Source organism: Sorghum bicolor, chromosome 2 (assembly GCF_000003195.3).
Source record: "Sorghum bicolor cultivar BTx623 chromosome 2, Sorghum_bicolor_NCBIv3, whole genome shotgun sequence".
Taxonomy (NCBI): Eukaryota; Viridiplantae; Streptophyta; class Magnoliopsida; order Poales; family Poaceae; genus Sorghum; species Sorghum bicolor.
Window position 1 is genome coordinate 1,272,060 of NC_012871.2, and position 15,022 is coordinate 1,287,081.

The window sequence follows — 15,022 nt, forward strand, 5'->3', positions numbered from 1 at the left end:
GTAACAACCACACTTGACCACTGCAGAAAGTTGGCTCATTAGTAGAGGGGAAAAACCTCTATTTGCTAGTTTGTCTAGAAATGATATCAACATCCAGGTTTATATATTGTTATTAAGTGGCACTAACAGATCATAGATGAGTAATAAAAAGGATTAAATAAAGAATCAAACATAGGATGAGTAATGACTTCTTTAATTATCTCTCATGCTGGAAACCTTGCTCACTGAGACTAAGTTGTGAGGACTGTACAATCAGAGCGCAACATGCATAGTAGATGCATAAATTCCAAGCAATACCAAGCAAAATTGAAAGATGGCCCAACATAAAAAGATCTAGACAGAGTCCACCGAGTTGATATTAGACTCTGGCATTCCATTTTCATAAATTTGTTTTTCTTGAGCATAGTATTTAAACTTGGTATTGTTACCTAAATATCACTCGTCCAGAATATTGTAAAACTCAAAACTAAGCAAAGTCGTACCTGGAGTGTAAAAGTTCATGTAAGGAAGTTGATGGTGTCGATATTGCTTCCCTTGGAAATGGAAAGCTCCTTAATAACCTTATAGGTTTTTAAATCAATCATGAAAAGAACATCGTTCGACGACGTCACAAAAATGACACCAGTACCAACTGTGAAGCCAAGGAGTCTTGGCCAGGCCAAGACAGCATGAACTGGGAGCAGCGTCCTAAGCTCAATGACTGTGCTTTGTGCCCATGTAGCATCTACTTGGGAAACATCATTCCTGGACCACATGAGGAGTTTTGAGAAGTCATGTATGGTGGCAAGCCCAAGTCGACCACCCTCTGTAGTGGTGAGCACATAAGGCCACTCGCTGGAGCATGTAGCTGGTGGCGTTTGAATCCAAGAAATTTCCTGTGATTCCAAGTCAAACTTGAGAATATGATCTGTCATCAGAACCCCAAAGTAGAGTGCATTCTTCACATGTGCGGCGTGCGTGAACATATAGTCGTCGTCGTCGTCGTCGTCGTGTGGAAGCAGATTACTGGACATTGGCTTGCTCCATGATGCAGTACTGGATGAGTAGGTGCAAAGGACTGTCTCAGAATGTGGATCATCAGCATATGGATCACCACCATAGCCGACGAAAACGATGAGGAAGGGACCCTGTCGTCGGCAATCAAGATGGTCACAGGGGCCGCCGGCAGCGCAGAGAACCGCCGCTGTCCAGCCGGGCATGTACCGCGCCGCAGCCGGAAAGGGCACTCGTTTCTGCACGCCCCTAGTAGGGTCCCAGACCACAAGGTCACTGGGACAGCGAAGAACAGCAGGACCGTAGATAATCTGGAGGAGGATGCGGCCGTGGTGTGCGTCGACGACGTGCCCCCTCCAGCGGCTGTGGACTTTGGACACGGGCAAAGAGCAGATGGGGACGAACTCGGCCACCCTGTTCTCGCCTGGGATGCGGATGTTGGAGACGAAGCCGAGCAGCTAGGGGTGGGGTGCGGTGGAACTCGCGGAACCTGCGGCGGAAGCCGGCGCCGGAGACGATGGCGCGCCAGGGCTTGCAGACGAGGGCGGCGTGGACGAGGCGCGCGGGGTCGTTGGGTGGGAACCGGAGCAGGATCTCCTCCACCAGCTCCTCCGGCAGCGAGCGTGGCGGCGGCGGCATGCTGCGAGCGGAGCGCGAGGCGGCGAGGGTTTGCTGCTGCATGCGGTCCAGGAGGCGGGCGAGGGTTTGGATATATCCATGTTGGTTGTGGGCCCAACGTCCGTCACCTTGTATTGGATAGATCGGCGGCCAGGTTATCAAGATTTTAATAACTATCCAAATGATGCAGAACCAAATAGACTTCAAGGGCTTTGCAAATAGATTTTGCATTGACATATTTGCAAAAAAGACTAGAAAATACCCCTCCAATGGTTTTGCAATTGAAGTTTGCAATTTGGTAAACTTGGTAAATAGAGGTTGAGGCTTTGCATATATGCCTACCTCCTCCGAGCTTTGCATTGCGTCGGTCCACGTCGGACTCGCGGGCGCGCGATCTCCCCTCCCTCCTGGCACGCGTGCGATCTCCCCTCCTAGCGCTCCCGGCGCGTGAAGATTTCCTCCCTCCACCGGCTGAAGAAGTTCACCTCGTGCTGTCGTTGTGCCTTCTGCTGCTGTCGCTAATCAATTGATGGTGGCCGGCACATGAAGCAGACATGATCATTGCTACTGATCTTGTGCACCATTTTTTTTTTTTTTTGTCAAGTTCTGTGCACAAGTGTGGCCGACAAACACAGGACCATGCACTTGTCGTTGCTTCTTAGTATAAAATGGCAAACACAGCGAATGGAGAGCAGACGTTCACGGTCATGGCGGCGGCGTTCGCGAAAACTGGCGGCGACCGGAATGACGATCACGAAGATTTGGCGGACACGAGGCGCGCGAAAACAGAAAAAATGACGGCAAAAAAAGTGGGACTTGGCAAAATACAAAATGGTTGGAGATCATATTTTTTGGGACTTTGCAAATTCACATAAATGCAAAACTGAAAATGCATAACCCTTGGAGATGCTCTTAGGCGCAGTAATAGCCATCTCTAGCTTTCAAGGATCCGAGGCCACGGAGGCCGTCAAGGAGAGCATGGACGACTTCCTGCTCTAGGACGAGCGCCTTCTTCGTTTGGATGATAAGCCATGGCAGAAAGTATTGTTGGTCTATAACTAAGTTATACTTAAATCAATGGGTAAAAAAATTTTACTATAGTTTAAGCATATAATAATGAATCCACCATAAAAATTTTAACACAATTGAACCATAGTAACTACATATATGAATTATTCTTATTAATTACAAAAAACATAGATTTAAAGCTACAACAAAAAAAAATTGTACTAAAGTATACCATATTATATATTCACTTTATAGATCTACTCGTCAGGAGTCCAACAAAATTAAACTTTTCATTTTATAATTTTTCTGTGATTTATTATAATTTTTCAAAGATTCGGCAAAAATAAATAAAAAAGAAAAAGACAAAACCACCCTCTAAAACCGTTATTTGACCGGTTTTGAAAGTTCAAAGGGTAGAATATCCGGTTTTATAGTTTGGGGTGAAGTATTCCACACTAGATAGTTTGGGGGGTTATATAAACTTTTTCTCCTTTGGAAACATTGTGTTTTCATTTTGTTTACAGCCATAATAGCAAGAGGAAGGCCTATCAGGTAGTTATATATCGAGCTTGTGTCTGATTTCATTTTGTTTTTTTCTAGCTTTTTTCCATCTAGACTCACTTTCTTGTTCAGGTTAAGCAAATTAGGCATGGCAGAGAGGGTAAAGATTGACTTGACGGTGATGGAAAGTCTTCTCTTTGGCCACAATGTTTCACGAGTTTATGACCTCAAAGGTACTGTTTTTTTCAGGATGGTCACTGACTCAAAAATAATCATGATATTGTTTATCTTGACCAAAATTATGTTGACTACATGGGTTCTCCAATCTTTTGCATCACGCAATCTGGAATGACACATCTTTCCTCACTATGAGTATAAAGCACGATTTCTGAACATAATTATTGTTGGTGTTTGGACCCGTGGTTCCGACACTAACTAGTGAATTTATGTCCATGTATCCTAAATTGGATGGTGATGCAGGAAAAACACAGAGTATTTATACTGGTTGAGGCCGAGAATACCTTACATCCAGTGAGGGAGGTTATCCTACACCGAAGTGCTTGTAATAGGGGTTACAAACGGGGTGTGAGAGAGGGAGTGATTCCCAGGTCTCGGCACCGTGAGTGGAAGGTATGCACGGGTGGCAGTGTGTTCATGCTCTACCGTGCTTTGTCTATGTGTATGGATGACTTGTTGTGTGTGGGCGTATCCCTTGAACGTGACCCTGCCTCCTCCTTTTATAGTTCACAAGGGGGCAATTGATACATGTGTACGTGTTATGATGTTGCGGTCTTGATCCGAGGCAGGGGATGAAGCATGGCGTCGTACGGCGTTCGTGTGGTTCTCCATTCCTTGCACTATAGTTGGTCGTGGTCGTCGTATGAGCCATGTCGACACTGTTGGACAGAATGTTCGTACTTGTAGCAGTCTTGCCGACCCCTATCCACTGTCCTGTGTTGACTCCGGAGGCCTCCTTCCCACGGCCCATGCTTTGGAGTTCTGACGAATGCGTGTCTCGAGGAGCCTAAAATGAATTGGGACATCATCTCTGGGCTCGACCGTACGCAGAGTGATGGGAGTAGTTGGCACAACTATGAGAGTGGATAGCACAGTGTCCGTCATGCCCTGCTCGGGCATGGTGAAAGCCCTAGTTTGGTTTTGGATAATTGATGAAACCCTAGTACTAACCTCTATGCTAAGTGTGTGTAGACTTAATGAGGATGGTACATGCCAAGTGATGGAGCAAGTGATGATCATGGTGATGATGGTGATGACCACAAGATGATCAAGTGCTCAACTTGGAAAAGAAGAAAGAGAAAAACAAACCCTATGGAGATCAAGGCAAAGGTATTACTTAGGGTTTTGGTTTTGGTGATCAAGACATCATAGAGGGTGTGATCACATTTAGGATAGATAGCCGTACTATAAAGAGGGGAATTCTTTGGCTAAGCGGTTATCAAGTGCCACTAGGTGTCATTGTTCATGTGCATGCATTTAGAACCTAGTGAGCTAACTTAACTCCTTCGAAGAAAATGATTGTGAAAATGCTAACACACGTGCACATGTTGGTTTACACGTTGTGGTGTTGGCACACTTTGAGAAGGAGGTGGAGTTTGGAAGGTAGAGAGAGGATGGGTTCCTCTCTCGGCGGGATTCGGCGCTTTTCGAGAAAATGAAGTGCATATTTTCTATTGCGCCGGAGGGAAATTTGGAGAAGTCGCGGGAGTGTTTCTCGCTGAGGAACACTCACCGGACGCTGGCTCAGAGGCACCGGACGCTGTGTCTGAGCGTCCGGTGTGCAGTCAGTGCCTGGCCCAGCTAGGGTAAGGCACCGGACGATAGGCACCGGACGCTGGCTTGAGCGTCCGGTGGTTAGCGTCCGATGTGCGGGCGTTTTGCGACCCTCTCTGCGCATGGGTCCGGTGAGCACCGGACGCTGAGGGTGCGTCCGGTGGCTTGCGTCCGGTGACCCTGCGAGTTTGTGGAGTTCTCTGCGCATGAGTCCGGTGTGCACCGGACGCGTCCGGTGCCAACCTGCTCAACGTCCGGTGCTCTGCAGGTTACCGTTAGATTCTGACACGCGGCTGACGTTGGAGCACCGGACGCAAGGGCTGAGCGTCCGGTGCCCCTTTAAGAGCGTCCGGTGACCCCGTGTTTCGCCCAGTGAAAGAGCCAACGGCTCTATTTGCTTGAGGGGGTATAAATACGTGTTTGGCCGGCTTGGGGCTCACTCTCTTGGCATTCTAACAGACATAACATCCTTGTGAGCCTAAGCAAACACCTCCCACTCATCTCCTTCATAGATTAAACATCTTTGTGAGATTGGGAGTGATTCCAAGTGCATTTGCTTGAGTGATTGCATCTAGTGGCACTTGGGGATCGATTTGGCTGCGGTTTTCTTGTTACTCTTGGTGGTTGCCGCCACCTAGACGGCTTGGAGCAGCGGAGGAGGATTGGCACGAGTTGGTGATTGTTCGTGGCCATCTCCCGGTGATTGTGAGGGGTCTTGTACCTTCCCCGGCGGAGAGCCGAAAGGTAACTCTAGTGGATTGCTCGTGTCATTGAGTTACCTCACTTGTGGGTGGGTTCTTGTGGTGTCCTAGTGAGGACGAGGTTCGTGCTACACCTCTTAGCCACCGAACCACCAAGTGTTGGTCGACACAACGGGGACGTAGCGTGCCGGCAAGCACGTGAACCTCGGGAGAAAAATCGGTGTCTCAATTGTGTTTGATTGGCATTCTCCCGGTGCTTGATTGTTTATATTGGTGATTGGTTCATCCCCTACACGGCGGTATAAATATCTCATCTTATCTTCATTTACCGCAAACTAGTGTAACTAGTTTAGTTGCTTACTTTGACTTGTGTAGCTTAGTTCTCTAGTGTAACTTGTAGAGACTTAGTTCTTGTGTGCATAGAGATCTTAGCAACTAGAATTATTGGGTAGGTGGCTTGCAAACACCCCTTTAGAGCTAGAGCAAAAAGCTTCGCTTTGTTATTTACTAACCTTTTGCTCTAGTGAGTTTGTAGAATTTTTAAATAGGCTATTCACCCCCCCTCTAGCCATATTAGGACCTTTCATATGGGCGTGGGGACGTGACTCGTGTCCCATCCGACCATACCACGGTCGTGCAACAGGTGACGTCACGGGGAGGTCTCGAGCGCTCCAATGGGAAAAAGGCGCCCGAGCCCTAGGCTCGAGCGAGGCAGAAGTTTTCCCTAGCGTTTCCGAGGCTCCGAGGTCGGGTCGGGCGAATCGGAGATGGCTTGGTCTCGTCCGAGGCCCGAAGGTTGGGTCTCGAGCGAGACGGCCAAGTCTCGGTCTTACTGGGCTTAGAGGTGAAGCGGAGGGAGACTTTTTAGCCTTTCTAACTTATTATTATTATTTTGTTAAAAGGGGAGAATGGGGTTCTTTTGCTTTGGGTATCCGAGTTATGATACCCTACAATTATCATACTTGCAGCCATTGAATGTCCCTTGTGGGAGTGGACAAAGGGAAGCATGAACTTGTGTTTGGCATCATTGATTATTTGAGGAATATACTTGGTACAAACAATTGGAGATATGGGTGAAGACTTTTAGATATTGTGTATCATATAATATCTAGATATTGATTTATGAAAAAATAAATATGAATCTATTGGTTGTCTTGTATCATCACGTACTTCAGCCCAAGAGACACTTGACAGGTGGGCCCGGCAGCCACCATGGACGCGGGTGCCACGCTGGGCGCCACGTCTGGCAATACTGGCCTACTAAACCGTCCAAGGGCTAAATTAGGCTCCGTTTAGCAAGGCTCCACTTGACGTTTTTTTTAGGGCTTCAGCTCCATAAACAGCTCTTATCAGGTTCCTTCCTTAAACTATGCTCTCACGTACCAACATGTAGGATGAGGTGGAGAAACCACTATTTTTGCCTCTTTTTCACTCCAAAGCTCCGTGAGAGCATATTTTCAGAGACTTCATTGGTGGAGCCATTTCATTTTATCTTATTTGACAGAAAACAGCTCATGAATCTGCTGAAAAAAAACAGCTCATGAATCCGTTGGAGAAGCCCCAGTAAACCAGACCTTAGATTATGTCATATTTTGAAGGGCAAAACATCCGGTTTTGTAAGTGATGATCTTAAGTATTTCAGCTCTAATACTTCAGAAGGTTATCTAGACTCTTTCCAGACGAAAGTGATTCTTCAACTCATGGTACTGCAGGGAAAAAAAACTCAGGCTGTGGCAGCAGTGATAGTAAACAGCAGATGTGGCTTTCTGTGGTGAGAAAACACTTTCGGATTTCAAACAGATTGCCCAGGTAAACCAGAAGACGAACTATTGCATTTTGTTGATGAGGGCGTCGAACTATTGCATCCATGCATCAAACAAAAAAGATAGCTTCAGCCAAGTGGCGAAAACACTACAAAAGTATCAATACTGCAACCATCACAAAAAACTTGTTGTCTAGAGTCTAGACTACATCCATACGCATACTCATCGTGAAATACAAACAATTTCCACAAACGGTCACACAAAAAGTGGTAGGCAGGCAGGCAGCTCACGAGATACATGGAGCAAGCCTGGATACGGAGTACACCAATGTCACATCAGCAATGCTGCCTACTGAACTGTCATCCAGCATAGCCATCCCTTCCTTTTTCCTTCAGACTTCGTCAGTACTCGGACGGTGAGATGACATCGTCGATCTTCAAGATCATCTTCACCACCTGAGTGGCAAGCAAGATCTGTTGCTGCTTGCCAATAAGGGTCTCGAAGACGTTCTGTTCTTTCATGTCGTTGGTGCCAACATCATTGCAGTCTATACCGCAGTGGGGGTTGCTCTCCTGCAAAGGTGTTCAGTAATCAGTTGTCACCAGAGTTGCCAAATAATTTAGATTAATAGCAAGAAAACCTTTTTTTTCAACGCTACAAATAGCTTGAGACGACAATACATCTGCAACAACCACACTAAGTAATATTTACCCAGACTGTATACATGCACTTACTGCTTATTGCTAGTGATACGTGAACTCAATTTTAATAACATAACAAACCCAAGAGTTGGGCACGGTCTGACTGACAAGTAAAATGGATCCAGAGTCAACTTTAAAGCAAGGGGTATACAAAGTCCAATACCTTAACTTGTTGGGCTTTTACTGCGGTTAAGGTATCAATTGGTGACAAACCACTGTTTTCAGCCAAGGCTAGTGGAACAGCATCTAATGCATCAGCAAATGACCTGATAGCATACTGCAAAGAAAACACAATCAGAAGGAACAGTTGCATCCCTTTTCTCAAACAGAAGCTCCAAAGTCAACAAATACCTGCTCAACTCCAGGGTGACGATCTGCAGCAGTTTCAACAGCAATTGAACAAGATATCTCTGCTGAGCCACCGCCGTACACAATTGAGTTATTCCGGATAAGATTCCTTGCCACACAAAGAGCATCATGAAGACTACGCTTGGTCTCCTCAATCATCATTTTGTTTCCTGCACAGCAACAGCTAGTTTTATAACAGAAACTCGCATGTCCCATCAGGAATTATCCACTCTAAAGAACAATTCAAGATATGATCTAACATCGACCATAGTTATTGTAGCTTTATTGTGACAAATGATAGTCAACAAATTTGTGTACAATCTAGGTTTGTGATGCAGGATTGATACCAAAAGTTATTAAAGTATAACTACTCGCTTGGACAGTACAATCAGAATAGTAAAACCACCACATAGCAACAACTTTCACAAAAGATATAGAATCACTTTCGTTCTGAAGTATCTCCAACTCAGATAATAGTTGATGTGTTAAAGTTAAACACCAATGACCTTGTAATGGAGATAAACACATGTATATGTTAATATGAAAGAACAAAAGGATAATGCATCAGAACATACCACCACGAATGAAAATAGTTACAGCTCTGGAATTGGCACACTGCTCAATGTAAAGCATCCGGTCCTTTGTTGTTCCAAATGCTTTTTCTCTGACTAATCCAGCCTAAAAAAAGAGCAAGCAAAATCATGTAACAGATAGCCACACGCAATACAGCAAAAAATATAAAAAAAAACTCGGCCTGCTAGGGGTCATGACCCCCCCCCCCCCCCCCCGTATTGTGCTTCAGAAGGTCTTCTCACACAGACCAAGGCCTTGTTTAGTTCCAAAAAAATTTGGGAAATCAACACTGTAGCACTTTCGCTTGTATCTGACAAATATTGTCCAATCGTGGACTAACTAGGCTCAAAAGATTCGTCTCATCAATTTTGACCAAACTGTGCAATTAGTTTTTATTTTCGTCTATATTTAATACTCCATGCATGCGTCTAAAGATTCGATCTGACGGGGAATATGAAAAATTTTGCAAAATTTTCTGGGAACTAAACAAGGCCCAAGAAAATCCCCGAACCCCCGCCCCATCCATACACAGGGGGACGTTACCCGTGAGAAGGGCCGATCTCTTCACCTGTGCTTTGGCATGGGGTGACCAAGGGGATTTTTTACCCTCAGCCTGAAATTCGCTCCCATGGGAGTTCAAACTCAGGACCTGAGGGTTGCCGCTAGAACTGCTTAACCAGCTGGTTTAGCATCCTTTGCCCAATACAGCAAAAATGACTGGAGTATTTTATATGTATGGGCCTTTAAAATGGAATGTGCAACTATCAACAATGGCATGTTAATTAACCTTGAAGAAGGTTAAACATTTAGTTTACTGGCCAGCTAAAAATCAAATCACACAGTTAAAAGTCAGTACATATCATAACAACTCAACAATAAATAAGTTTAGCTTTGTCCAACTACAAGTTAGTTAGAAACACTCAAACAGTTGCTTTTAAATATGGTAAAATATAAAGGCAAGCACAGTGTCTATGAATAATCTCTAATCTTAACTAATTTCAGATCATGCAAACTGGGACACTAAATTTGTGTACCTAAACACTGCATCATCAACCTATGCATATTCCATATGACTGGAAATGAACTATGAGCATATACAGAAGACTGGTACCTTCCCAAGCTTTTCAGGGCTCAACTCTTGGAATCTAGGAACAATCCTTCCTCCTGCAGTCAGTTATGTAAGGGAATGTCATCACAAGCAATTCATAGTCACATAAGAGTGAGATAAAGCAGCATGTTGACCTGTAGCAATGGCAATCAATTCCAATTCAACACCACCAACCCATCTGACAGCTGGCAGATTTCTGTGCATCAACAAATGATTGGCTTCATCATCAAAACCCCACTGACAAATAACCAGGGTTGCACCAGCATCCTACAGAAAATGATATGCGGATAATTATTTAGCAAAGCAAAAACATCACATTAAATGAATAATTCAAATACCCATAATAGCCAATAAAAAGATTTGAAGATGTCTTTCAAAACTCACTATGATACTTGCTACAAAACCATGGGAAACAATGTAACTAAGCAGAATAACAAAATAAATTATTTTAACTATGGATATCACGTCCAGAACAATATGATGATAGTTAATTACTGTGCCCACAAGAAACATCATCACTCAGGTATCAACAACATTGATAATCTGTAATAATAAAAGCAGTTTAGTGTTTACCTTGCACTTCTGAACCATTTCATCGAAGTATTTCTGCTCTTGCTCACGCAGTGTCTGGAATTTCTCGACAGTATCAATGTCAACCTTATGCTTTGTCTTAGGCTTCGGAGGCTCAAATGGGCAAGTCAGGATGGCAATCTTAGCATCCTCAATTCTCTTTGGCATTTGTGGATGGCTCATATCTTTGTCAACAATAATTCCATATACAAGCTCAGTGTCCTCCAGCTTCCCACCAACCTTGCCTTCTACTTTAATTAAATCCAAGTTAACATCCTTCCTCTCCAAATCTGCAACCGCAAGAACTGCTTTGACAGCAATCTCTGCCAATGCCCGCTTGCAACGGTTGACACTGTAGAATAAGAATAATGGAGACATCAGACAAGCTGTTTTTGTACAGTGAACATACTGAAAGTCTGAAATGATTCTAAAACAGCTAGAATATAAGGGGGCCAAACAGGTGGTGACATTGTAAAGCGAAGGGAAAAAAGATTGTGTATTCATCATATAGAAATGAGCTTCATAGGAAAATGATAAAAAATGAGAGGCCAGGAACACAGCGCATATAGGTTTAGATCAGTTTTAAATTGTAGTGAACAATTATTACAGGTATGGATCAATGATTAGTAGCATATGTACTATAATTAACAAAAAAAAGGATTAGTAACATGTGAGATCCGACGATATCTTCAAAACTATTTCTGTTTGATTAGCTCAGATAAAAAGGGGGAAAACCCTGAAAAGTTACTACTTCCCTAACAAAGATTTTTGCTCTATCTCACCAAAAAAAAACACAAAGTGGTGCAACAGCACTACACAGAGAAAAGAAAAATCATCATTGCTCCTCTGAAAACCTATGAAGTATTAACCATAGATATAGGAATTACTAAAGGGCATAAATGAAATGAAAAGATGTACACCGCAAAGGCTGATGTCTAAGATTTGTTATGACTTACATCTTTGAGGATAGAGTTGTCATGCATGTCTGAACCAGGGGCTCAATGTTGTCAGCAGTGAACTCAAACTTTTGGGATATACGTTCTAGGTGATCAAAAGCAACCCTTGATGCCATCTCATAGCCTTCAGCCACCCTAATGGGGTGAATACCACGTTCCAGAAGCTTCTCAGCCTGCTCGAGGAGCGCCCCTGCCATGACTACCACGCCGGTAGTACCATCCCCGATTTCATAGTCTTGACTACGGGACAGCTCCACCATCAGCTTCGCAATCTGGTTGTCAACATCCATCTGCTCCAAGATGGTTGCCCCATCATTTGCTGGCAGTTCACAAGGCAGACCATTCAGTAAGCAAAGTAACCGAGGAACTGTTTGTCAGTGAGATAGCTAATTTACATTACTGCGCAGTGTACATGTAAAGCATAGAACTAGATCTTAAAATCAAAGCATCCTGTCAAAATTAACCCACTGAACCAAAGAAGTGAGCATTGAGATAGCTTATATATCTATAACCGTGAACCACTGAACAGCGAGATGGCACTTTGAACAAGCAACAGTAGATAACTAAATCAACACCTCATATCCAAATTGATTTACTGTACGGATCTTAAACTGTAGGTCTGCGTCACTTGTGCACAACAGCAGCTAAATGGGGGGCAAAACAGCTTGTAACCTATGCTGAACAAGCAAAACTAGATCTCCAAATTGACACCCTCTGTCCAAATCGATTTACTGCACGGATCCTAAACTGTAGGAGCGCGCCTCACTTGAGCATTGCAGCAGCTAAATGGGGGGAACAAAACAGCCTCTAAACTTATGCTGACATTAAAATGGGATCATGAACCACAATGGGAGGAAATAGCAAGTGTGCCAACAAATCAGGTACCGCCTCGGCTAAACCAGCAGCGTCAATACGAGCAAATGCCCCGCGGATCCTAGATCTCAAGCCGTGCACGCGGCACTCGAGAAACCCTAGCACTAAAACCCTCCACCGAAGCTAAAGCAGGAGCTACAGTCAGACAAGAGGAAGAGAAAAGAGAAGGGAGAGAGCCGAGCAGACGCGTACTGATGATGACGTCGCCGTCGGGGGACTGGAGCATCTTGTCCATGCCCTTGGGGCCGAGCGAGGTGCGGAGGATCCGCGCGACGGCCTTGCCCGCGGCGATGTTGGCCTTCTGCGCGTCGAGCCCCCGCAGTCGCGTCTTCTTCTCCTGCTCCCGCAGGATGATGAAGGGGCGCCCGAACTCGTCGAAGGCGAGCGCCATCGCCGGCGCTCGGTCCGGATCCGAGGCGGCCGAGGCGGAGTCAGAGGCGGCGGCGCGGCGCGGGTGGTGGAGTGCGGGCGGGGAGGGAGGCGGGGTGTGGTGTGGTGGTTGTTCTAGTTCTAGGGTCGAACAAGCCAAGGGGAGACAGAATTCTCTTTTGGGCTTGGGCTGAGAACTTGAGCGGGGCCTCTCTCTCTCGGTGACGATACAGCCCATTGGGCCGAATTGCTAACATGCCGCTGCTCTGCATCGCCATGGCCCAAGTTAAGGTGCTTGAAGTGCATGAAGAATTTTAATTAAGGTGCTTTTTTTTTAACAAAATTAAGGTGCTTGTGTGAGGCCATTCAAGATCAACAAGCGAGGATTGTTCAGGTTCAAAAAAAAAAGGATTGTTACGTGTGTCAGGACTTGCACGCACGAACAAGAAGAGCACAAGCACAATGGCTCGGAGTACTTGTGAGTTACTGTATTTGGTTCTGCACAATGGAGTATCATTTAGGGCCTATTTGGTTCTCTGCATCTGGCTGAACTCCCATGGCCGGCCTAGGATGCGGCTGTTTGGTTGCCTGCTCGCCTGGTTGAGCCAAGCTCTGCGCATGCAGCAGCCACCCCGCAGCCAGACTCCACGGAAACGAGCAAATCGTCGTTCCTGGCGAGCCTGGTTGGTTGGATGCAGTTGTTTTCCTCCTAATGATGGTATTGGTGTATGATTAGTGAATATTAAGCGATATTAAGATGTTTTAAAGATGTTTAACACGTAGTTAGATAAAATAAGTACTTTAGAAGTGCATTTTTATAAAATAAAAATCATAATCATAACCTTATAATATTTTTTATCTCATGCGACATATCTTCGTACAGACAACCAAACAACATCTCTTTTCAGCCAGGTTAAGTCGATACAGTCAACCAGACACAGCAGGGTTGCATGAACTTGGCTTGTCCCATGTGAGCCTGGCTCCCATATACCAACCAGGCTCTGGTAGTACGCGAATCAAACAGCCCCTTATTTATAGTTGCTTGGAGAGTTGGAGTACTTCGTTATATTATACCTCTGTTTGTGAACTTATGAGTTAACTTATATTAGGAAGTTGGTTGGCTTCAACCTAGAGTATGCATGTAGGTCGTAGAGAAGAACTCTTGTGGTAAGCAAGAAGTTCTTTCCCTTCCCGTCTCCCTCTCTCACACACACTTGTGCGTCCTCTCCACCATTGCTTAATTTGTCATGCTCAAAAAAAAAACTTTGGCCCTGATCACGCACAGTTCACAGACAAACCTGGGCAGAAAGCGGGCGAGAAAAACGACTGCCTTATCTCGCTGGTCTGAAAAGTCAAGGCTGAAATTACTGTTGGCTAATTTATTGTAAGAGAAAAATATTGTTGGCTGGTAGAAAAAATACGGCTGAAAAAAAAAGCGAATAGTGAGTGAAAAGAAGCTGACATGTCACTGTTATTGTACTTCGACATTTTAAGCCTCTACGTCTCTTTGAATCTAAATAACTCTCAAAAGGTATATCAGATTCAAAACTATTTGCACCATAATAATCCTTCCAATTAAATCCAAAGCAATATCTCAGTTGACTATATTTTGTTTTTTTTAAACAAAATACTAACATGTAGGACCCACATGTCATTCATAGACTCCTACCCAGTTCTAACATGACTACAATCCATACATATAATTTTCTTCTTAAAATTTGGCACAGCCAAACTTTGGAATGGTCATAAACCAAACATAATTTTATTATTCCAATTTTGGCAGGGCTTTTTGGGTCACAAGCCAAACAACCCGCCTTTGGTGATGCCTCATCTCATCTCTGTCCTTGACCTCCGCCTTAAATATCGCGAGTTCAACTTAACAACCCCTAAGCTTAAGCAAAGTGCGGCTGCTCCAGCACCCACACAAGGGAATGGGGTCCCTCTCTAGTTACAAGTTATGTAGTATTAGCACTTGGTAGTATATGGTCAAAGTTCAATAATTCAAGAACCAAGATGTACCGTTAATACATGTTATGTTTTCACTTGTCGATCGCCTTATCGAGACTTTGACTATGTTGTGATATGTTGATCTCCTTGATATAAGAATTGCCAACAAAAGGTACTTCCATCAAATGCTCCAAAATTACAT

At 44.5% G+C, this 15,022-nt stretch overlaps 1 protein-coding gene across 1 annotated transcript; it reads right to left on the bottom strand.

The window, feature by feature from the left end:
* Positions 7,423-13,012, bottom strand: LOC8059864 (T-complex protein 1 subunit epsilon). Its single transcript, XM_002461314.2, has 9 exons — positions 12,697-13,012; positions 11,632-11,950; positions 10,679-11,027; positions 10,240-10,372; positions 10,109-10,161; positions 9,000-9,102; positions 8,428-8,594; positions 8,240-8,353; positions 7,423-7,947 (listed from the first exon to the last, which is right to left on the bottom strand). The coding sequence occupies exons 1-9, from the start codon at positions 12,893-12,895 to the stop codon at positions 7,777-7,779; spliced, it is 1,608 nt and encodes a 535-aa protein (XP_002461359.1). The 5' UTR covers positions 12,896-13,012; the 3' UTR covers positions 7,423-7,776.

Bases quoted from the DNA above. Each gene is read 5' to 3' on its own strand.
- LOC8059864 (XM_002461314.2), bottom strand. From the start codon at position 12,895: ATGGCGCTCGCCTTCGACGAGTTCGGGCGCCCCTTCATCATCCTGCGG. The intron at 8,354-8,427 runs GTATTTGTTGAC...TTTTCTTTGCAG, and splicing joins GTCACCCTGGAGTTGAGCAG to TATGCTATCAGGTCATTTGC. The intron at 7,948-8,239 runs GTATTGGACTTT...ACACCTTTGCAG, and splicing joins TAAAAGCCCAACAAGTTAAG to GAGAGCAACCCCCACTGCGG.